General features: G+C 40.3%; 2 protein-coding genes across 2 annotated transcripts in view; both read right to left on the bottom strand.

The window, feature by feature from the left end:
* Positions 1 to 13,110, bottom strand: part of abr (ABR activator of RhoGEF and GTPase) — a 132,199-nt gene extending 119,089 nt beyond the window's left edge. The window contains exon 1 of the mRNA XM_044221972.1: positions 12,079 to 13,110. Within this exon, the coding sequence (XP_044077907.1) occupies positions 12,079 to 12,853 (775 nt within the window). The 5' untranslated portion in view covers positions 12,854 to 13,110. The remainder of the gene's footprint in view (positions 1 to 12,078) is intronic.
* Positions 13,111 to 16,153: 3,043 nt separating this feature from the next.
* On the bottom strand, positions 16,154 to 24,618 carry aspa (aspartoacylase). Its single transcript, XM_044222173.1, has 6 exons — positions 23,780 to 24,618; positions 21,341 to 21,536; positions 20,177 to 20,270; positions 19,937 to 20,044; positions 17,484 to 17,593; positions 16,154 to 17,329 (listed from the first exon to the last, which is right to left on the bottom strand). The coding sequence occupies exons 1-6, from the start codon at positions 24,019 to 24,021 to the stop codon at positions 17,138 to 17,140; spliced, it is 942 nt and encodes a 313-aa protein (XP_044078108.1). The 5' UTR covers positions 24,022 to 24,618; the 3' UTR covers positions 16,154 to 17,137.
* Between the last annotated feature and the right edge of the window lie 73 nt (positions 24,619 to 24,691).

Below are 24,691 nucleotides of genomic sequence, written 5' to 3' on the forward strand. Positions count from 1 at the left end.
GGACTGTATGTGATTTACCTTCAACCGACTGGTCATTAGTTTCTGTCTCTTCCACCACGGCTTCCAACAGCCCAGTAGCTGAGCCGCTGTGCCAGAGAAGGCTGGCCTGTGACCCAGCAACGCATCGGTCAAACCATTTGCTCTTCCGCCGGTCGGAGCTCGCCCAGTCAGAAATGTTCAACGCAGCAAGCCCCACCCCGAAAGTCCCGGTACTTGTGAAAAGTACTACCCCCAGAGCAGGGACCTTTTGGGAGGTAAAATAATTTCCCCACAACTTAATTTAGACACCGGTCCCTGCGAGTTCCTCCAAAGGTTCCTAGTCCCTGGGCAAAGTTCCTGCAATCAAAACGCAGCTTCTTAGTCCCTAGTATAAGTCAAGCTACAAAAATGCTGGATCCTACATTTCCCATAATGCAACTCATTAGCGTTATTGTTTAGAACTCCCATGCCTCCTAAATGCCCACTTCTTTAAAACCCAAACCCCCAGTTTGTAACGCAGGCTTCCTATTAAAAACTTTAGGTCTCAAGCCCAAGCTGAGATAACCCTGATGACATCACCATGACATCATCAGGGTTATTTAGAAGACATTATACAACTGTCTTCACAGGCTGAGTAGTACTCCTCGTGACAAGTAAACTGAACTTCATGTGTAAAATTGGTGGAGTGCCCCTTTAACAGCGTGTCTACACAGGAAATGTTTCAGATGTGTTTTTCAGTCGTTCATCTCACGTAAACGTATTTTTAAGCTTCAGGTCACTTTGTGCATATTCTGATTATTAGTGGAAATACAAGGCTCCACAAACACATCTACTGATGAAATGTGGCACAGGTGAGTGAGCTCGATGCTGGAGCTGCAGAGGGATTGGTCAGCCAGTTGGCACACCTACTGAGTCAGGTTAACTGTATCAGAATACAGTGCAGAAACACTCACTAAAACATGAGAGGCACTCTCAGTGCAAAACAGAGAGTGAAAGCTGCATTGTAGAGGCATAAGCAGCAGATCTCTTCGTTCATTCAGATCAGCCTGTTTTCAGCTTGTTAATAAATGTATGGATTCACTGTGAGAGCAACAACTATTTCTCTGAACCAGAGAGCCCTGTTCAAAACTACCTCTGCAACACAGTCATTTGTCATACATTTCTACCATGTTTACAGTTCTGCTCGAAGATAAAAAACAAGCAACTTTGTTTTATGCTAAAATACACCTTGACATTAGGGATTTTAGCATTAACATCATGTGTCTTCAGGGTTTCCACACCTTCTTAAACATCAAATTCAGGGACTTTTCAATGACTTTCCAGGCCCAATTACCTCAAATTCAACAACCTAACAAGGCATCGTTTGAGACACGGATCAAGTTTATTTACTGTTAAACACTGAGAATTTTTACGAGAACTAGCAGGCTTTACAGAAGCTCACAGACACCAATAAAAAGAGAGAGAGAGAGAGAGAGAGAGAGAGACTTGAACACTTCTCAATTGTGCTGTGTTACAGTGATGGCAGACTATATGGTGGAACGTAGCCTATTTACTAACGTTAAATAAAAAAATATCAAAAGAACTTCAATTTCTATTCTTATACATATCAAGACCTTGACTTTTTTCCCAAGGACCTGTGGAAACCATGCGTCTTACACAGGGTATGCATTACCATAGCTTTTTCACATGATACCACCCACCTCACCACAACTGAGTAGCAGAACCAACAGATGACTGCTCTGAATGTGCAGAGGCTGTGACACCAAGAGGAAAACAAACAAATATCTTGAAAAAGTACAGTCCATCAGAATCAACAGTGATCCATGACACACTCTCTATATACTGAGCAAAAACCACTTACAAATACAACGTATCCAATAAAATAAGGGCAGTGTTTGGGAAAGTTACAGAATTACTGTAAAAAAAAAAAATGTAATCCTGAGAATAAACCACACTGTGTTGCATTGTTCTCAGTTCATTTGCCAAGACCTTGCCACTAGAAACCAATTATGATCCACACCAACAAACTAGCAAACCATGTCTGGTCCTCCAGAAGACACAGCTTTCTACTGGAGTGATCTTCCTTTAAGTATAATGCTATGCCTATGGTTTTAATCCTAGACCTGCAGGCTCAGTGTAGCTTGTGTTTTCACATTGGATAACGTGCAATGACACTCAATACCCACATTGTGAGCTCCTGAGACCTGAAACTCAAACACTTTTTTCCTTTCCTCTTACACGAAGATTGTCAAATAACCGGTAAGTAAGCTTTCCCATCCTGACTGTGTTAGTACAGAACAAGCTATTATAATATTATTATGTTGTTAGAGCACCAAGTGGTTTCCATCATGCAATTCAAGTAAATCTTTCAGTTTATTTGTCCATCAGTTTCTACTTCCATCTAGCAATTAGAGGAAGGGAAAGTGGTGAGTGTCCAAAGGATGTCCACAAGACAATAACCAGAGCACACTGGTTGCACACTGGCAAAGAGAACTGAGAATGCCTTCATGTTCTTAGTACAGGTGTTTTACCGCCGCTATGCTTCAATGAAGATCAGTGTTTCATTAATTCCCCGGTGTGCAACTGACAACAAAAATAGCTTTCTTGAGAAGAACACTGAAGGGAATTGACAATAGCTGGCAAGAAATTATGTCCTGTAGTGCTTAGAAAAAATAACTTTGTATTCAGGGCAAAAAAGTCAGGTCAGGAGAACATGTCCTGCTGTGACAGCTATGAAAGCTAAAAGTCTGAGTCTCCTTAATAGAGGTGATGTTTCACGACAGTCCATCAGTCCAACAGTTTTCCTCTGGTCTGAACATGGCTGCCATCTGACACTGTCACCATGAGAACTTCACACACCAGCAGGGAGAACACGAGGCTGACAAGACCAAGACTGAGATCTCAACTTATTTACTGGACATGTAGTACACTATCATCCTACGTAGTTTGAGATTTTGGTGGGGTTTGATGGACTTGTTTGGGCTTTATGCTGTACTTCATCTGGCCTTTAAACTAGTTAAGAGCACAGTGACAAATAAACATCAGACAAATCTGTGGTTTTCCCTCATTTCGTTTTGTTACACTAAGCCTTCTAAGTATTAGGAACTTGTGGTTATCAAATGTCAACATCAGTCTCTTTATGCCCATGAAATCATATGAAACAGTTGAACAAGGAACAATTGTTGCTTAGATCATGTTCCCTGTCCTAACCAATCTGAGTCAGCAGACAACACTTGAACATCACACTGGCCAACTATTGCATCCAGCTTCCTTTTGCAACAAGTGATTGACCTAAAATGCTACATACTAAACATGACAAAAACCTTAATTGTATATAAGGCAGGAGACTAGCAATGTGCGAAATGTTTCTCAATAACACCTGATAACCATTTAGTTTTCCACCTCTTTCTAGTGTTGAAAAACAAGCTATGACAAGTTAACTGTAGTAATGTTACTGATTGCATTCACTGTTACTGATAACACAGCTCTAACCCCTGGTTAATGACCTGAATTAGGTTTTAGACTCATACTTTCAAAACAGAAGCTTGATGCTACATGATTGATGCATGAATTAAGGCATAGGAAATATTTTGATTAGCGCAGTGTCTTCATTTGGATTTTAGACAGTCTATCAAAGTTGACCGTTATCTGGCCTGGTCGTAGAGCCACATATTAAATTGTGCTCAGTTTTAAAAAATAAAATAAGGAGAAAATTATTTTTTCTTTTGTTTTTAAAAAGTACCCAAAATGGCTTTCAGCCCTACATTATGGAACCCCAAAGTGTTCAATATAAAATTAATAATTAAGTCATTATAAAATAAAGTAATACGATCAAATCGTGTAAGAAAAATAAAATAAAATAAACATTAGTGAAATAATCTAAGAAATTATTAAAACAACTCATTATTATAAAATATTATTTCATCAATTATTTTCATCACTTAATTTCTATAGAGTAATAGGAGTTTATTTTTATTTCATATTAGACATTTTTATTTCATAATGTCACTTTTTATTTCATGTCACTTTTCATGACAGAGATGTTGTCACTGCCCTCTGACCTTCCAGCTAATCACATGCTCCCTCAATTGCTTCCACATTTAGCAAGTTAGCTCCTGTTAGACTGAACAACTATCAACCATCAACTATCTAGCTACTGCTTTAAACAAACACAGTACACAGGCTCAGAAACTAACCCCTCCTTTTATTTATTTCACTTTACAAGGCTGCACATGCTACCTACCTCGCTGGCTAACTAGCTACGCAGGGTTGTGAGCTTGGTTTATAACTCAACATCAAAGTGAAGAGAGTGAAAATGAATGATGGAATTAGTTGAGTTTTATTGATTTCTTTAATTATTCCACAAAATGTTAGTTAATTTCTATATTATAGACAATTTATTCATATAATTATTTACTTCATAATGTCTTATTTATTCATGCAGGAATCTTTAAGAACTGAAACCATCAACCTCAACAGTTTTAAGGGGTGCATAATTAACAGTCAAAGTGGGAGTAGCTGCAAAATCATTTGAGAGTAGTGAACTGATATATGTGGCCATGCACACCCACTGACTGCAGGGCTCTGTGGCCACATATGCACTGCACACACACACACACACACACACACACACACACATGCACGCACATACACACACACACACACACACACAAATTCAGAGAGGAAGTTTTTCTATATGTCAACAATAGAAAAGGTGGTTAGCTGTTTGTGTATGTCTGCATGCAAGCTGCATCTATATTATGTTATTATCAGCATCACAGTGCCCTTATGGACTGAGAACTAAGGAGAAAATAGCAAATGGAAACCTTTCAGAAAGAACAGGATGAAGTGAGTCTCCTCTCCTACACTCAGTCAGGAAGCCAGGGGAGAGTAGTGTCATGTGGTGGAGTTAATTTAGCTACATGTAATCTGTGTTTAACATATTCTTTCCATATTAGCCTGGTAGCCAATGTGCTTTTCCTTTATTTCTGTTCATTTATAAATCAACAACACAGAGATACATTTATTGAAGTCACTTTGATCTAGGTTTGTTCATTTAGCAGGGCTGTAGCAGAGCTGTATGAATCAGTTAACTGACAGGAAAACCACCACTCTCAGCCGCCCCTTTACTCTGCAGCTGCTCATCTCAACTTGATTTGAACTGAGAGAATTTCACATCAAGAATTATTTTGCGTTTCCTGTCTGTGTAAAATTTTATCCCCAAGCCATAATCTGAAGGAAACACAGGAAGTGAGATAGCTGGTTCAGTTTGTTTGTCTAGTCTATGTTTATAAGATGCATTGACTCAGGGCAAGAGAGGGTGAGTGAGGGGTAATCCAGCTCAGCCCTGTGTCAAGGGAGATAGGAACAGTAGAAGGGGCTTTTGTTGGTGGATGGTGGGTACAGTTTTGTTTCTAGATAACCATCTCTTCCAGCAGACTGTAGCCTCTCCCTGCTCCTCTTAATATGAAAACCTTTCCAGCATAGCTATTTCCTAATCACAAACCCCTGGGAAGTTCACGCCTTTGTTGATTCCTTGAATCAACAAAGGCGTGAACTTCCCAGGGTTATAATAATAATAATAATAATAATAATAAGCCAACAGCAAGATATAGCTCGGTAGCAAGGCCAACATAAAATGTTATAAGCCAGTTGTATTACAGTAATGTCCACCGTGACCTATACCTCCATGGACTGTACACAGCCAAATAAAATAGTACTACTCAGTGCGAAACTTTGCCTGGGAAAATGTAAACATAGGCTCTTCCGGTCTGAGTTCCGTAAATTATTTCGCCTGATTTCGCAGGGACTCCGACCCGGTGACAGCCGTTTAGAATACCGACACAGAAACAGCCAATCTTCTCCTTGATGGTCTCATTTGCTTATGTAGGTCATATAGAGGCATCAGTATTAAATTTAGATTGTTTCATAACCAGTTAGAAACTCCTTGTAGTTGCTTTAAACAGTAAGCTGGTGGGAAATCAGGTACTGTTAACAAACAGTAGCACTGTCAGAAATAAAGAAATTAAACCAAATGTCACCTGTTAATCTGTCACATTATCTAATGAATCCATATAATATCACAATTGCCACCCTGCATCTGGTCTGGCACCCCATCCTCTTTCATTACTCATCACAGTTTCAGCAGTTGGCTGCTGACGTCAGCAGACTACGGGGATATTGCATCACAGGACTATGTGAGATGACAGTAAATACACTGAGTATTATTTGAACCTGGGACTGCACTGAGGGAAATCCTGCTATGATGAAAAAAGCCCCTTAGATGTAACCACACTTCTGTCACCAGGCCCAATTAAGGTTATAAGTGCAGATTGCTATGACGAATTGAACAGTCACAAGTGAAAGCAGAGGATACAGCTATATATGAAACACGTAACAAACTCCGAAAAACAGATCCTGACCTTGATTTTTGTTTGTGTGCATGTGCCTGTGTACATACCGTGCTAGATGTATATGTAGATAAGAGATCGCTTATTTGCACTGCAAGTCCTGCCTTTGAATTTCACACCTCAGATATAGAACTAAGGTCAATGCACACATACAAATATTCAACTCCTGCTTCCACCTTCTAAACAGCGATGATGCTGCAAAACCCACACCTCCTCTTCGATCACAGATGCATCCTGTCTGCCTGCCTACACAACTTTGACGACACATCATCACCAAGGTAACACAGGGACAAGTCAGACCATAAATAGTATTTTAGTTTTAAGGATTTAAAGCCATGGATTCTTTGACTGCATTCACTTTGAGGAGATTTTAGATCTGAAGAATGTGAAAAATTGTCCCATTGCTCCTATGACTGCTCCACAGGAGGTCATAGGGGTAGCTGTTAAACAGGAACGGCGGCCATATAACATTAAAAAAAATTGTTTAAGTTACTTGAACATAAAAGGAATTATACTTCCATTCATGGAGATTCAATGCTTTCCAAAGGGGCAATAAATCAAAGTATTAAACTGCAACAGAATTTGCAATCTAAATAAATCTATCCCAACCTTACTGTCTTGGGTTACAAGAGAAAAACAATACTAGGGCTGCAACCAATTTTCATTATGGGTTCTAATCTTCTTGATTAATCATTAAGTCTATGAAATGTTAAAATGTAGTGAAAAAAGCCCATCACAATTTCTCAGAGCATCTAAAGATATTAAATTAACTATCATATATGATAAACAAATGAGGCAAATCCTCACATTTGAGAAGCTGGGACAAGCAAATGCTTGTTGTTGTTGAAAAGTGACTGAAACAATTAATCGATTATCAAAATTGTTGATTAACTTTCTGTCGATCGACTCAACGATTAATCGACTAATCATTTTAAATCCAAACAACTCCATACCTGTCAATTTGACCTTTTCCAGTCTTCTTCCTTTGGAAGTCTTTATACCACGATGGATGTACAAGTTTAAGAGCAGGTGTGTTTCTGATTAAATGATTAATTACTCATTTAGTCTATAAAATGTCAGAAAATAGTGAAAAATGCCTTTCAGGATTTCCCAGAGCCCCAGAGTGTTCACATTGCTTTTGTCTGTCCAATCAACAGTCAGACATTTCGACTAAACAATTAATTAGTTTCCGCAGCAGTCCACCTGAGGTCTGAAGAAGGGTTGCCTCGGCAATAACTCCAATGAGCCAGAGTTTTGGGAGAGATTTACCCTGATACATGGGGATTTTAAGCCTACATTCTTAGTAGAAATGGTATACACTGAGGCCTCAGAACCTGAAAACTTTAATTCAGAGGTTTATGAGAAAAGCACAACCAAATCAAACAGTCTGAGCTGCCATTTACACCAGAGTGTTGAAATGGAAACAATATGACAGGCTCATAGTTCCCTGTTATTCAGGACGGGCCTGGACAAGCCCTGCTTATCTGAGGGAAGAAAGAGCCAACCCAGGGGAAAGGAGAAATATGTGCGTCTTATTCACCAAATCACTCTCTAGTAGATGTGACAAGAACAGGTTTGTTCTAGTTATCAACATCAACAATGCAACAGCCTTATTAAAATAATTAGCATGTTCTTTATTTTATTTAAAATTTTATTTAAAGACATGAAGTGAACCTGTTAGCAGGATGACACAGCATGTAATGCCAAGCCTGCCTGCTGATACAGTATACCAAGTAGTTCATCGTGCCAAAAAGCACTACTGTAGAAACCTGTAAACATTTTTGGGAAAATTATTTCCTAATCTTATGAAATGTTCTTCCTGTGAGTGGATTTGAATACAAATGCAGCCTATACACTGCAGTGTTGACATTAAACATGTTGTTCCCTAACTGTATGTTTTGACCGGACCTTCACTCCAAAGAATTTAATTCCAAAATGCTACGTCCACAGTCCAGACCCGAAATACTTGTTACCACAGAATATCTCGTTAGTGTTAGTATTTACGTGATTACTCATCTTAACATTGTCATGCCGACAATGTTTTTAAAATAATTACCTGGCCTTGCTCGCGTCAGTTATACAGAATTTCATATTTAAATACTTTCAAAACTGCTACACATTTGAATGTAAGTGAACTGTGTTGAACTTTGTGCACGAAAATTTTTTTTTTTCTGAGCCAACAGATGCCTGACAGAGAAGTGTGTTATAGATAAGAGGAATAGGAAACAGCTGGACCATCCGGGTGGCAGTGAGTGACAAACAGCTCTTAATTAAGTGACCCGATTAACTTGAAGTAAACTATCATGTTTACTTTGCCAGCTGAAACCTTATCACCAATTAAACAGAAAGTCGTCGCACTTTACGGTGAGCTGTGCAGAAATAAAAACATATTTCTCCATGCAGATCAAAGTTGCTGTGGGCTAAAACTAAACAAGGTATTACACTTATTCCCTCATTCTACCTTACTCTTGCTTGCACTCAATAAAAAAAATAAATTGACATTTTTCCATTAAAATGCTTTAAATAGCTAGGATAGCTGAAAACTGGAGTCTGTCCATCACTCCTTATAGTTGTCTGCTACATGCTGGCATGACTGGACTGAACTAATGCAAAATAAACACCAGTGAAAACTATTTTCAATTTTCAGACTCGCTCAGTGAGATTTTTGAATCAACGAAATCATCAAAAGACAACAAAGCTTGTGTTAACAGTCTTGAAATAACAGCGGATTACCCCAGGTTTAGACGTGAATCAGAGGTGAATCAGGAACCATACTGAGAGGCCAGACCTATTGCTTCAGACACAAATGACCTGATCTGATGGATGACCTCTTCCCAGCAAACGCACGTTACACAAAGGCATCAGTATGAGCAAGACCCCTGGCATGAGCCCACTGCTGGTGTGTATGTGGGAGTAAGAGAGGACTGCATCCCATAATGCCAAGTGAAAAGGAGCCAGACAACTGCTGTTTACTTCAATTAAAAAAGGCCCCGAAAATGTTTCTAGTTCTTCCCACAGCGCTACACACCCTCCATTGTTTTTAGCCACAATCAAGTCTTTCCACTGATTATCCCAGTTGTCCAAGCACAGCATCAATATCCTGTTGGACAACAAAGATGGAGTAGATTAAGAGACTTACAGTAAGTGCTTGTCCTTACTGACCCACAGGTTTATGGGAAAATACATCCCCTAACCCACTACAATGGAAGAGAAACAGTGCATCATGACTGGAAAACAAAGCAGGTGTTTTCTTTTCTTTTTCTTGGTTCATCCAATTTTGTATGTGGGGTACGAGACCAGCCCCTGAGACATAAGATGCTCTCTCATTGAGTTACGTCCAACACCTTTCTGTTAGAGCCCACACGTTCAGGTCTCCTTGATAAAGTACAACATTTCAACAAAGGTGTGTCTCACAGCCCTCAAATATGACATCTAATCATAACCATAAAGAAGAAGAAAAAGCTTTAGTGTCAGTATTCGTTGCACTGGTGCCTAACTGTTATGGAGAGGAAGCACTGGACCTGAAGGTCGCATCCTGCTACCTGCTAATACTTTTGTGATTCTCACTTCAAATTCTAAAGTCATTTCCCAAAATCCTTTAAATGTAATTCAGATAATATCCAGAAAATCACTTAATTTATCATTAAATGCCATCAAAAGACCACAAAAAATGAAACCATGAGCTAACAATTAGCACTAAGCCACCCATAATCCTCAAATATTAATGGCAGAACAGACTGGGGCACAAGGATGTGTCACAAAAAACTTTTTGTCTACTCAAAAAGCCTTCCCTAATCTATTCTCATGTTCAAGCTAGTCATTGACTCTTGACTCATGACATACAGACAGTTAATGTCAGTCAATATTGCCACACTTTCTTGAGGAAGTCTCAAAGCCTTTGTGTGAATCCTGCTTCCTGTATTAGCCTTTATATTATTACTTTACTTTAGATCCCTTCTTCTCCAAGGCTGTGAAGTAAATAGTTTTTGTGTGCACCAGACCACTAAAACTATGACCACTAACAAATCATTGGTGAGTGCTTTGATTTTTGTTCTATATTGTGAGTATTCCTGATGAACCTTAAAGAAATAGTTCGACGTACGCCTATTCACTTTCTTGGCGAGAGTTAAATGAAAGGAATGATGCCACTCTCATATCTGTACGGTAAATATTATTCTGGAGACAGTTTGCTTATCTTAGCACGAAGACTGGAAACAGGGGTAAACCGCTAGCCTGGCTCTGTCCGACGGGGAACAAAATCCACCTACCAGCAATTCTAAAACTCACTATTTACGTGTAATATCTTGTTTGTTTAATCCGTACAAAAACTGAAGCGTAAAAACGACATGCTGTGTTACTGGTGATAATGTGCTGGACTATTTCTTGGCCAAGAGCAGTAACTTCCTAGAGTCTTGCTGGTTGCCTAGCAACCTCACCGTCATGAAAAAGACACACTTCTAGTAAGAAATAGTACAGCACATAACCCCCCCGAAAACCACAATAAGCCACACTTGAAAAGGTTTTATTGCAGTTTGCAGGCAAACAAAAAAAAGGATCTAAGTGGTATCAAATGTCAAAACACTGGATTTGCTCTGTCGACACTGTTAGAGTTCCCTTAGCTGCCACCCCCAACTACACTGCAGCTCCTATGGGGCTTATCTAACAGACCTTTTTATTTTTGGCCCTTAGCTACAACTGATAAATCAGTTCCCAAAGTTCAGACTCTAGTTCCCATTGGTCTGGTTCCTAGATAGACAACTTAATGTAGACTACTTTACACAAGTAAAATACTGTATACACTGGTGCAACAGCATACAAGTTATCTGTTAACATACTGTACCAAAAGGACAGAATAGCTTGGGCCCAGTCTGAAGTAACCCACTAATGCACATGGTTAAAAAAACCAACGTGATGCTGGAGCACAGGTTTCACAGGAAATAATTTCTTTATCAGTACTGCATTTGTTTATTTTTCCTGTTGAACCTGAAAACTGTTATATTGCAGCAGACTTTGTGGTAATAGGTGTTCGTCCCCTTAAGTTAGGTATGATATCCACAACACCAGAGCATTTAGTTTACTTTAAATCTGGTGTCGAGCCAAACAAAGGCAGGGTCTCTTTTGTTTCATGATGCACGCTCCAAATGGAGAAGCTGGCTTGTCATGGCAGGAGGAAGCAAGAGCCAGAAATAAACAAATCACATAACATTGTTGATCAATTGTAAGAGACTGTGTATTGCAGGACAGTGAATGAGGCTGTGTTAAAGTATTGACCAGCTGTGTGCACACTGAGGCGATCAAAGTCAAATGCAATGCATTCATTTAAGAAACATTTTGTCAATTAAAACATGCCATATTTAATTCAATGTATACTGCCATCTGTAGAGCTGGTTTAGTTCCCTTATGTTCCCTTCAGGATGTCTACAGTTCCCTAATGTCAGGCCCCTTGCCACATTTAAACTGTATTAGATGTAGCCTACTTGAGCCAGATCCTCACCCAGGGCCTTTCTGACTTTTCCACTGCCTAGAATGAAGACTTAAGGCCACGGTCACTGATTGCACAGCTCTGCTGTGTTATGCCATGTCATCATATTTTATTTGCTGAAGTAGTAATATTGTGACTTTGTATTCTCATTTCTCATTTTATTGCCAGCAATAACATCAGTGGTAGTGTTGACATTAACACTGTTACCTGCAGAAGAGGAGTCGTCATGGTCGGAGCTCAGGTACCCATCACTCCTCCTGTCAGGGGTGCTGCGCCCGGAGCCGCGGGAGGCTCTGCAGTGAATCTGCGGGAAGGACGGGGACAGTGTGCCGTCGTCGCCGGAGTCAAAGTCCCTGCTGTGGCGGAAAGGCCGCCGAGTGTCCCTGCCGACGGTCTTTGGTGCCAACAAGTTATTCCTGACGAAATTTTCATTCAGCTCCGCATCCTCATATTCTCGGTCGCTGGCCACCTCGTTATCATTCAGTTGAGAGACGCCAGATGTGGCCGTGCCCCCTCTCTGAAAGCTGGGTTTCTTTGGCGGGACAGGGATGGGGACGGGCTTACCTGTCTTGCCGCTGAACTTGCTCCGTTCCCGGCCGAACGAGCTCGTGACACCCGCTATGTGGAGCTTGACACCTCCAGTGTCAGACACCTTGGCCGTGTGCCCGTCGCTCCCATCTTCCCGCCGCTGCGGTTTCCTAATATCCCCCGTCTTAGAAAATGCGAATGTGTCGGAGTTCAAGTTTTCATCTTTGCCTTCAAACCGTTCAGGGTCGTTTCTCTTCCGTCGAGCCATGGTGGTCTGCAGGTAGATCACCTTGAATTTCTCCTCCGCCAGAGCCCTCTGGAGCCTCTTCAGGTTGGTTTTAGATGCCTCCAGCTCCGACTCGATGTCCTCTACAGAGTTCAAATCCATTTTGGGTACTTCTCCGTGAGGAAATTCATTCCTCCAATGTTTTGCAAATTCCTCCTGTTCCCACATATCGATGTTCAAACCGGGCTTTCCGCCAACTGCAGTCTCGTAATGAGAGAAACGTTGAAGCTAACTGTTCTGTGTCTTCACCGACAGTTAGTCTGTCGCATATGTTTACCTTCCTCTCCTACTCTGGTTGAAGAACAGTCTGTCGATATTAACTTGACCACTTTCTGACCATCTTTAGCCTCCCACATACAAACAGCAGAGCGCACCGTGAGCGTGTGCGAGACGCAAATAACAAGTTTGCCACTACGCTGAAAAGTTTCGAGACTTCCTGTATTGAGACGTGCTGCCTTCAAGTCCCGCTCGGACTAGCGTGTTGTATGTTTTGTTTTATGACCATAAAATCAAATCAATGCTGCATACCTCAATGCCAGATTTTAAAGCAGGTGCGTTTGTCTTTGGTTGAAAAATAAAAAAAACAATAACATTGCTCCTGTAGATTTAACATTTAGAACACCACAATACATAATCACAACGGGGACATAGAAACACAATAATTATTTAGCTCATTTTTTTAAATTCTACAGAGTAAATAATAGTGTATGATAGTAATATCACATAATTTTTTACCATCAAATGTTCACGCTGCTTATATCTCCAGATAAAATATCTAATATGACTTTAACACACAATATTCCCTGTCGTGCTGATTAGTGGAAAGAATTCCGATATATCTTAATGCAACGAGTCAATGAATGGGTGAGAGTTCGTCACTCTTCGCTCTGACAATAATCAAGCAACCACCGTGCTTTTTACCCTGGGGTTAAATGTTCACACCATGTGGTGTAAATAAAAAACAAACATGCATGATATGCATGTAAATGAAATGGAATGGTGGGTTATAATATAAGTAACTGATTACTCTTTTCATAATAACCTATATTTATCGTCTCAATAAGAATAGGTGAATAGTTTCATTCAAGTCATAACTCTTATGTTTACAGTTAACTTTACTGCCAGCAGCAAACTCTAGGTTTGCTTTTATGGTTAGTATTGCTTGAGTACCTTGTTAAAGTACAGACATATTGGATAGTGTGTGTCTCCACTGATCTGCTGGTTTTGCCTGATTTGCCTGATTTTTTTGATAAAGCCAGAATAAAAAAAAAGTCATTTAAACTTTTGAACAAAGACTACTGATCTTATGCATCAAAAACACATTCAGCTTTATTTTTCTAATGTATTGCTCATGGTTTTCTATTCAAGCTGCACTGGTGGCATGCCCCGTCAGGAAATATTTGATTTGACTACCATGATATCCAGGGAACAGGGAAAGCTGTGACACTTGCTTTGAGTGCCACAGAAGGACAATGAGAAACCCTGTCTTATGGAGCCTCCTGTATTGGGTTTACACAGGTCCATTTGTGGGTCTCCTTCTATTATCTCCCTTATTGTTTTAACAGCAGGCACAGGCATTTCCCATAGATACTAGACGTGTTAATGCACGTAAAAAACAGACGTGAAGTGCTTTTTATTGATACAGGAACATGTCATAACTTACAATAGCTAAAACACATCCTCATTCTCTTGCTTGTTTTGATTGCTATTTTATCACTGCAGAATAATATTTGGTGTGGCACACCAGACAGACACTTTATATTTGCTAGGTCAACATTTTCAAATTTAGTAATGGAAAAATCATCTTCAACTCGGCCGGATGCATGCAGCTGCATTCAGGTAAAAACTTGGTAAGCAGCCAAGCAGGAGACTTCCAGTAAAACAGTTGTAATGCTATACAACAGAGGAAAAAGTTATCACTTTAGACAGAGAACGATAGGGGAGGGCGGAGGCAGAGATGGACGCTTGGTATTTTCGAGTGCCCGTTTGGATCCCTGCCCAGAACTGAAAGATCATTCTCCTAAAAGCTTTCAGTAGCCAGGAGCAATCATTGATCAGCTCTCGTTGCAGGCCTGAGAGCCCTGATTGGGTTACTGTAATGAATAGATGAGAAAGGCTATGGCCAGCCTGTAATCATGAAACTGAATTACTAATCACAAGCTGTACATATATGGCAGGAAATGTAGGGACTTTTCTGGTTACTCTTCATGTGTTCAATACAGTCAGCCTGTGGAATGCAGAAGTTATATGTCTCAACTGGAGTCATACTTCTCAAACTTTACAGATATTGTTTCATAACAGAAAAACAAGTGTGACGTGAGGTTTTGGTGACTCTTAGCTCAGTGCAAAGATAATGACATGACTGGGTAAATGCACAAAGAGTGTAGCTGGCAGACAACATTCTTTACATCTCATTCCCAAAATGCTTTCATTCATCAAACAACAAATTCAACACTATTTTGATCCAAAGGTACATGTACTACAGATTAAATGACGCCTCCAGTGTGGTATACTGTATGCTTTTGCTCATTGTTATGTCATCAAACCCTTCATACACCACAACTGAACACATTTTTAAATGTTTTGCCACGCTTCTCAACCTGCTTCACTCCCATTCAATTCCAGATGTCCTGAGCGCCTGAGACGTTTAATATAGTAGTTGAATGGAATTCACTGCTGCGAATGAGAAACAACCAATAGTGTGAGGCAAACAATAACAGGATGAAAGACATGAACAAAATATCCAGCTATGCTGTAATTGTAGCATTTACTGTATACTCTGCACAAAGGATGCGTCACTGTAAACACACGTGTCTTCTACAAACATTCAACATGTTATGCAACATACTGTATACAGTATATACACAAGACATCAGTAACAGCGTAGTGTTATAATGCAGTGTCAGCAGTGTGTTCTATGCCAAGGAAGACATAGAACTTTGTTAAAAATGACACATAAGAATAAGCTTTGGTCAGGATTTTCAATCCTCAAATTAATATCCATTTAAATAAAATGAAAAGAAGTGAAGACTCCAAATATCTTCTGAATACTCCTAAATGTCATCTTCTCCCTCCATGGCTCCATAAAGAGTTTCAATATGGACAAATTATATGAAAAATAATGAATGTGCATGACTATAAGTGGTGTTTCTGTGTAAAAATGTGGGTAGTATATTTGAGCTTTAGGTCTGTGGTTCTGGGACGAGGAAAGTATTGAAATAGTTAGAGGGTAAATTCCTTGAATGACTGCACGCTGGCTACAATATATTGGCATGCACTGCACCAGGGGCAGACTAAGGAGCCAAAGATCCAGCTCTGACAGTCTGCAACAGGCTACTCCAGTATTTTCTATGCTGCAGCAGGGTGCATCATGGGGAGGACTTTAATCAGTGGTTATGTGATGCCCTCTGGTGGCTGCAGTTGCTACCCTACATGACAAAACAAGCATGACGAGTCAAAGCAACACAGTATGAAGGGCTATAGCAGAGTATAGCATAGTACTACATTTATTGAATGGAAAATTTCCACAGGACCTCAAGGACAATAAACTTTACTAATCATATAAATGGTGCTACCAAAAATATTGCCGAATGAAAAATGAATTACTTTAAGACCACAGCGATACACTTTGAGACAACAAAGACATAAAAATATTAGAAAGTACATATGCTTTGCATGACTCAACAAGTCCTATATGTCACTTAAAACCAAACATACAGTACAAGTATATCAAAATAGACACAAATATATTATTATAAAACTTGTTTCAAAATGCATCCCATTTGTATAGAGGGACAGAACATATACCATTTCTTATCAAAATAATATCTTGTTATCCAACACATAATCTACAAATTCCACACCAAATTTGTTGTGCAATTGTCTCTGAAATCTCTATTAAGGCAACTATAGGACAGCACCACAGATGCAACCACTGGAGTTACAGGTAGGTAGAATCAAAAGGCCACAAACACCCTGCCAAAGATGTTACAAATATATTTTCAGAAGAAGACAAACTACAGGTTTGGGTCAAAAGTTGCAGGTTATGATCCTCAATGGCCGTCCTGAGCAGTAGTAGGAGTGTTGTATAATGATTCGTAAGCCATCAATGATTAGGCCTGGCCTTTAATATTATAAAAACTTAGTTGATTTAATGTAAATATATTTTAAAAATTACAGCAGTATCATAAATACTTACCACAGCAATAGACCAGTCTTCAGATCAGAGACTTTCACAGTGACTCTTTGCAAAGCCTTCACAAATTGCATAGTTAATGGATTTTCTGATAGTAAACGCATAGAAAACTAAATCAGTGTGTAAAAGATGGTATCTAGTCATTATGTGAGGAAAGTCTGTCATTTGTTAACAGAACAAAGTGCAAAATCTTTACATAGATTGTTGCTGTGGCTAACACATATTCATGATCGCTGTTAACCTTACAAACCAACTTTTCATGCTTTTCTGATGGAACTTGCTACCAAGGTTTCTCGCCTAGTGGTTACAAATGCCTGTTGTTTTTCATAATAGGCTGCCTCATTAATAAAAGTGGGATAGACGGTGCCTGAGCCCTGGTAGCGGATGGTCTTTCCATCAAATGTTTGGAACATAGGGTCACCGGGGTTCAGTGGTTCCCAGTCACAGTCCTGAAACAACAACAAGCAATAACCACAGATAAAGGGACTTAAGTATGTTATTCAAACTACAATAATATATTGTCACATCAACCAAAGATGTCTCATATCCTCTTTCATAATAACTCATATTTACAGGTTCAATAGGTCAGATTCTAATTTTTACCTGCAGATTGGGGTGCACCATGGCAATGATGTTTCCATTGGCATCCCTGGGGTAGTCAATCCTCTCTAACACCCGGAAAACTTCCACTGTACAGGGAGGGAACTCCATGCCTAAACACCACACAGGTAACAACATCTTGTAAGCATCCTGTATTCCAAAATCTATTGAGGACACGGACTGAAAATGTGACTTAATAGTGTACAAAGACACGCAATTATTTTCCAACAACGAGAAGAAAAAAATAGAAATGAAGAATAAGCAGAAATAGGCAATCTTAATCCTAATAACAACTCCTCCTAAAAAAACCAAAACAAACAAGGATAATGCCTCTGAGGATGCAAGAATAAAACAACTTAAGAAAAGAAGGGAAATGGAAAAACAAACAAGCAAAAAAAGAAATGGAAAAATACAGGAAGATAAAATATCAAGAAAGGCAGATGACCGATTAGCCATATAGACGGAGTGGGGTGCTTTCCAGCTGCAAATGATCAACTTCTTGGCCTTTGTGATCCCAGTTATGAATACGCTTTTCTCAATGATCAACTGATTTAAAGAGGAACATGTTAAGAGCAGAACAGACTGAAAAAGGCATAGTTTCCCCCAGAATCCTGGATAAAAACCTCCCTTCATTAAAAAATACTGCTGGTCAATGCCAGATCATGTGAATATAAGGACCATTTTTATCCAAGGAACACAAGCTGCAATCTAGTGATGATCTGACCCTCATTAAATGGAGTCTACAAGGAGAGAAGTACATTCTGTGGACGAATTTGAAGAGTATGTATTGGTGGTTGGGATAACGTGACAAGGAGATATGTTCGTCTGCCAATCAAGACCTGAGTTGGAAGTCTGAATATTTAACTTCCAAACAGAGTCATTTGCTATAGGCTTATAAGAAGCTTATCAAAAAGTAATACATATGCGAGACAATGCCTTAAGAGCGAGCTCTCACTAAAATAACACTAAACAAAAGATGGGTTCTTAAATTCCCTGTCCATGGGACTTTCATGGCAGAGAGTGTAAAAAAAAGAATGCGTTCCCGGGGAGAATAAGCAAAGTCCTGGATTTTCATACATATCAGCAGTGGCACAGATAGCCCTACTGCTCCATAGAGGAAAATGGGTTGAGAGAGTATTAATCAGCAAATTATGATTATGCTGCTTTCTGCAATGCATTTACACACGGCACTTAGTCCACTTGGTGGAGGAAAACGCTCAGCACTTTCAGTTATTTTGAAATGAAGGACACAATCAATAAAAACAACACTAAGAGACAACAGCTAGTTAGCTATTGGACAAATTTTGACTTGATGATGGTGCTCGAGGAAAAGTCAGGGATCATCAAAGTCAGTTGGATTCAATCCATCGAATAGTTGTTGAGATATTTCAGTCAGGACCCAAGTGGTGGACCGGCCGCTAGACAGGCCGACATCGCTATCCGTAAAGCCTTGTTGCTAGAACGGCTGATAAAAACTACATATTAATAAGTGAAAAACAAAACTGAATTTTAAGACTTAACCAACTTGAATAAATGTCTTAATAAGTGGCCTTACTCAGTCTCTGGAACTAAACAGGAAGTGCAGTGGTTTTTGGCAGAGCTTGGATATTAAGTAAGTAGATGCTCAAATGAACTGCTTTACCACGTAAGTGTACGACCACTGACCTGTACTAATATGCACGCGGCAACACAGAGCAAAAAGGACAATAGTCACAGCAAGTTTTCCCACTGAATCTATGTGATCGATATTCTGCAGAACCGTAACTACTATTTAACCTCTTATAGCTAAACGAGTTCTTCGTGCTGCTCAGCTTCAAGGCACAGGAACACAGATTCATCACCATGCCTGAGCAATCATCAGCACCAGTGTGGCCCCACGACAGAAGATTACCACACCGTTGGCAGCCAGACTCTAATGACATGGAAACTGACCAGCTCCCAACAAGCAGGCCATTCAACAGCAGGCCAGTCAGGGGAAACCAACAGACTGCAACTCACACTTGGCACAGGCTGCTTGTTTACGTAAACTAGGAAGGAAAAACTGCCTTGCACCTAAACATTGCAAACACTGTTCCGTGCCTTAGGGAACAGAAAGGGCAGAGCGGAGGCGGGGTGAGCCTGATGCAGATAAATTTAGAGATCTGGGTGTAGGTACATCTGGATGAATCAGGCGGACACCCATGGGCGTTTTGTCACAAAATGTTTCTCGTCACGATGATGCTGGCAAACAGGCTGACTGACTGAACAACCTATTTTTCTATTACATAACACAACATGAATCATAATATTAGTCGTCCCCAAGACAGTTTAATACTTAAGAAATTCCTGCAAACTTTAAGAGACATGAACTAATTCAGTGGACATGTATGCTTCAGTCTCGACTGCTTTGGCCTTTAAAATTATGACATGGGCTGTTGCTGAATGCCATATAAATGCCGTATGTTATATGGCCCTACCTTCATTAAAAAGTTCGATGAAGTCCAAGGCATGTTTCAGTATTACCCTCATAGCTTCAAAGATGTTACTCCTCAAAACACCTTGAGGCTGAGGACCCACTTCCAGACCTGCAATGAAACAATCAGAAGACACATTCGCACATGTAAAACTATTCTCTGCTGACTGAATGGATGCCCTGCGAATATCTTAAATATAGTCCATTGTCCCCAGAGCAATTTGGCTGGACTTGAGAGACTCACCAACAGGGTGCTTGGCAACGGAGCGCGAAGTGGAATATTTCAAAAGAGGATGTTCATTCAGCAGAACAAGACAACTGGCTGGAGCGATGGCTTTCTGCAACACAAAGAATGTATTTTCGTATCTAATAATTTTTAGTTCTAGTTGTCCTTGACCTCTTAGAGGCATGCTTTGTCCCCCATGTAGGCGTATCAGACAGTGTTGTCCAGCTCTGCTCTGATCGGTCCAGCCTGAGAGTAGACTGAATCTCAATCATGCCGATCACAATCACCTGAGTGATGAATGTGTTTGTGTCTATTTAATGTCTGCTTCGCCATGGTGATTTGACAATGCCTGACGAAGATCTCTGTTACAGCGAAACACTGCTCAGATAAAACTGAAGGGAGCTGTTAGTGCAGTGTGCAGGTCTTCTGTTTGAGTCTTGCCTTTAGTTTGCTTTTTGATCCTGCACATGTGGAAGTTTTTTTTTTGGATGTGTGTACCCTACACCCCCTTTTTTGTCTTTCTGCAACACAAAACTAAGCAAAAACAAGATCTCAACTGCAGATTAAAAAACACACACCTTAACATCACATCAGCCAACCAGACTGTGAGTGACTGCTTCAAGGTTTTGCTTGAACTCACATCGGTACAAATATGACACATACAATAACAAACAGACAAACACCATGGCCATGTGCACAATTCAAGTTTAAGGCGGTAGTGTGTCTTAGTGATCGGAAAAGGCACAAAATCATTTTCAGCACAAACAGCATTGTGATTCTTGTCTCCATAATTTATCGAGAGGATCACTGTCATCGTGGGCCTACTGGATAAAAAAGTCCACCTGTGATCTCCTGAGTTTAAGCTGTCGCTGGTTGGAGAGGAAACCAGAGACCCCCCATCCATCACCTTTCACTTTCTTTCATTCTGAGACGTTGGTTTAAATTGTACTTCTTAACATACTGCATTCTGTACTGTATGTGCCATAAAACATATTTATGGGACATTTCTCGCTGGGCTCTGGTGTTAACTTATACCACTGACTGTGACTGATTTTGAACAGCTAATGTTGTAGATCGAATGCTCCTGAACACCTACAGACGTTTGTTTGTGCCGTCAAGTTTAAAATTCAATTCAAAATAAAAAAAATAAATAAAATCAAATTTGCTCTTCAAGGCCGTCACCTTGATGTAGTTCATCATCTGCAGATTGAAGTGGTCTTTGGAGCTCTCCAGAATCAGAGTGCAGCCCATGTTGGACGTCGTGTTGTGGAGGTCAAAGATGACATCGTAGGCCTCTGGGCTTCCTTTGGGTCCAAATATCCTGTTGATCTCCTGGGCTCTCTGCACCTCGTAGGGCAGGTCATCTCCTCCCGGGGCACTGCAGGGAACATGCGCACACACACACACACACACACACACACACAGTATGAGAAAGCAGTCCGATGTCCGATCAGACAATTCTGCTGAAGGAACAATGAGCTATGAAGCACGTTAATGATTTACACAAGGGTGTCTACTTGCCGTACATGCCCTGTTAACACTTTCACAGAACTGTTGGCCAAAGGTGGAAAAATCTCTGAGTAACAACCTACAAGTTAACACAGTAACTGTGGGGTTAAAATGGAGAGTATGTGCAAAATGCGCCGAAAGCCAAAAAACAAGATTATCCTGTTTCTGTGTTGAACTAAGGTTTGTATTCACTACATTTCTATGTGGGTAACAGGAAAACATTAATAACTGCAAATGATGTCTTGATAATTACCATGATTCCACTTGATTTGCTGATGTAGACAGTCATGGTAGCCATTAAGGCCACGCTGGAATTCAAAGCTGGATTCAGGAGAGTGGCCTCCTTTTGTGAGCGTTAAGAAGAAATTGAATCCACTTTCTCCAAGCATTGCATGTCTGCACTAAAGGATCCTTGAGAAGTTGGTTTAGTCCCCAGGCTAAGCTTTTTTCCCCAGACAGACATTCTACACGCTCTGAGCAGAGAATGGGAGCTTCCCTTTTTTTCACTAAGCTCTTTTAAAGCATTTCAAAATAACAGTCTAGGACATTCTCCAAGCTACTGTAGAATAGCACCTCTGCTGTCCCATATTGTCTCACCTCTCTCACATCTGCTCTTTTGACCCCATTTTCAGCAAATATCTGGTATTGTCTGGACTGCCAGGACATTGGCACACAAGCATAGTGTGAACTACAGCTGATAGAGTGGTCTCCAACACACCAACTAGTATATTTAAGTTGGAGAAAAGGGAACTGTTAATCTTCTTATATGTTGCCTTGAGAGAGGCCAAACAGTTTGTAAGCTGCAGATCTTTCCTCATCGTTCACATTTTGAACGATGAGGAAGTAACAGTAACTGCAGCCATACACGATGATCTGAGCTTTAACCATCTTTTCAGTGAAAGGAAACATTTACAACAGAATTTGAAAAGATCACAAAGCCACTATAGGTAAAATATGGTACACATCATAAGAAATTCTGTAATAATAATACTATTAAGCGCAGTTATTGTCACTCAAGTGTATATACTCACCATCCAAAAGCACAGATGACAATATTCCCATAACAGGAAAATAGTAGGATAGAGAAAAGAGGCCAAGATTAAGGCCACATGGAAATGATATGGTAATAAGTCAACTTCCCCAGCAGGTGCCACAGACACACTATAACAACGTTGGGAATGTCAGTGTGGGATTCCTATGGTGGTTTATGAACAGTGGGATACGATGTTGTTACCCAACCACATTAGTAAATAGGCTGTTGTGTGTGTTCATGCACACTGACTATATGAGCCAGCGTTTGCGTAAGAGATTTTCCGCTATAGTGCACAGAAGAATAAAAAAAAAAACAACAAAAAAAAGTCGTCTTAATTCATTTGCAGCTCGGTCACGTTTCGCTCACGTTTTTCCTGCTGGCTGACAGTCGGCCCAAGTCCGGGAGGAGGGGACACGCTGCTCTGCTGTTATTGGCGGGGGTTAACACGCACGCCTGCGATAAAAAACAGTTTGATTTAGGTTTGATCGTGACTGTTTTACTATAGGAATTCCGAGAATATAACAGTGTACATCCATCCAAGCCATCCTATAGTTTGGTGTAACCAAACTGTAGTTTTACCCTATGTTCTTTAAGCAAGACGGCTTACGGCACTTCCCTCACTTGTGTCTGGCAGAGCACACACGTGAAGTCAGTGATGTCAGTAATGTTACATGATCGCGCTGTCATTACATTTCCCAACGTATTCCGACTACCTGTAGTCGAGATCTTCGAGGATCTGACACTGAACCAGTTAGATCCTCGATTTTAGTCATTTCATTCGCAAACAAACTGCCCCAACGACAAAACGTACACAAGCCCATTCAGACAATGTCACAGTTTACAGTATAGGGATGCACACATGCCACGTTCTTGTTTTTGATCAGAATGAACTCAAAACCTAAAAAAAAAAAAACACATATAAAATCAAACGGGTGTGCTGCTAAATGTGAATCTGTTTTGCGGATCCGTGCCATGAAAAAGTCTCCATTCAACATGTATGACAGCAGACAGGAAGAACAACAACAACATCATCCAGCAGCGACGCTGTACATGACAGCTCTGAGGTCTGCTGTGTTTACCTGAGGTTTTCTGGGCTGAAGGCTCGGTTCAGATCCGTGTCCACATATCTGGTGCACTTCTCCACAGCCTTCGGGTTGGTGATGAAAGGTTTGGTCTCGACCCCTTTTCTCTGTATCTCGGCGCTATTCTTCACCCACAGGTTTACGAGCGTCACGCCTGACATCTCGTTCCCGTGCGTTCCTCCGAAAATAGCCACTCTCCTGGCCTCGTTAAAACACACGCTGTTGTTATAAGAGGACATGTCTGGGTGCTAAAGCTGTGCAGAGTCTGGGTATAGACGGCAGAGGAAAAGTTTCCAGCTGGAGCTTCACAGCCTCACTGTTTAAATGCCTGCTGTGGCTGCGCGCTTACGTAACGTGCCCGCTGGCTTGTTGTGGTCAGTCACCGTGCGTAAAATGCGCTGAGTTGTGCACGACATCTCGAGTTGCAGGCGAAACTCCAGTTAACAAGGTTCCTCCCTTTGTTAACCTGTTACTGTCAAAATGACGGGAAAAAAATACCTGTTCGTTTCCGGCGAAGTTCTTCCAAAATAAAATATAACCAAACAATGTTTCCATAGCCTGTATTAGCATTTACAGGTAGTCTATCAAGCTAGACTTGACAGGATACATTACTTCCGGCTATGGCCTTCAAAATAAAACTATTTGACATTTTAAGAAATACAAAATGCCAGTAGAAATAAGAAGTATATTGCAGGAAAAAGGGGACTGGAAATATAATTTCCCACAAAGTCCATTTCACAATATGTACAGCTACATGATCCTGCTTTATACAGCAGCCACAGGTTGAAACTAGTTTTCAATTAAGCATAAATTATATATAACCTAACATATAACCTAACAAGAAACCTAACATATACTGTGTCTTACTGTTCCTAGACTTTATTGAATGCTATTATTGAGTCCCCTTAT

Source organism: Siniperca chuatsi, linkage group LG14 (genome assembly GCF_020085105.1).
Source record: "Siniperca chuatsi isolate FFG_IHB_CAS linkage group LG14, ASM2008510v1, whole genome shotgun sequence".
NCBI classification, from domain to species: Eukaryota; Metazoa; Chordata; class Actinopteri; order Centrarchiformes; family Sinipercidae; genus Siniperca; species Siniperca chuatsi.

What these genes read in the sequence shown, in the direction of transcription:
- aspa (XM_044222173.1), bottom strand. Translation starts at nt 24,021, where the DNA reads ATGTCCTCTTATAACAACAGCGTGTGTTTTAACGAGGCCAGGAGAGTG. An exon ending in AGATGATGAACTACATCAAG is followed by an intron (nt 20,271 to 21,340) that starts GTGACGGCCTTG and finishes TTTGTGTTGCAG; the next exon opens with AAAGCCATCGCTCCAGCCAG. An exon ending in CGTTGCCAAGCACCCTGTTG is followed by an intron (nt 20,045 to 20,176) that starts GTGAGTCTCTCA and finishes GTTTCATTGCAG; the next exon opens with GTCTGGAAGTGGGTCCTCAG.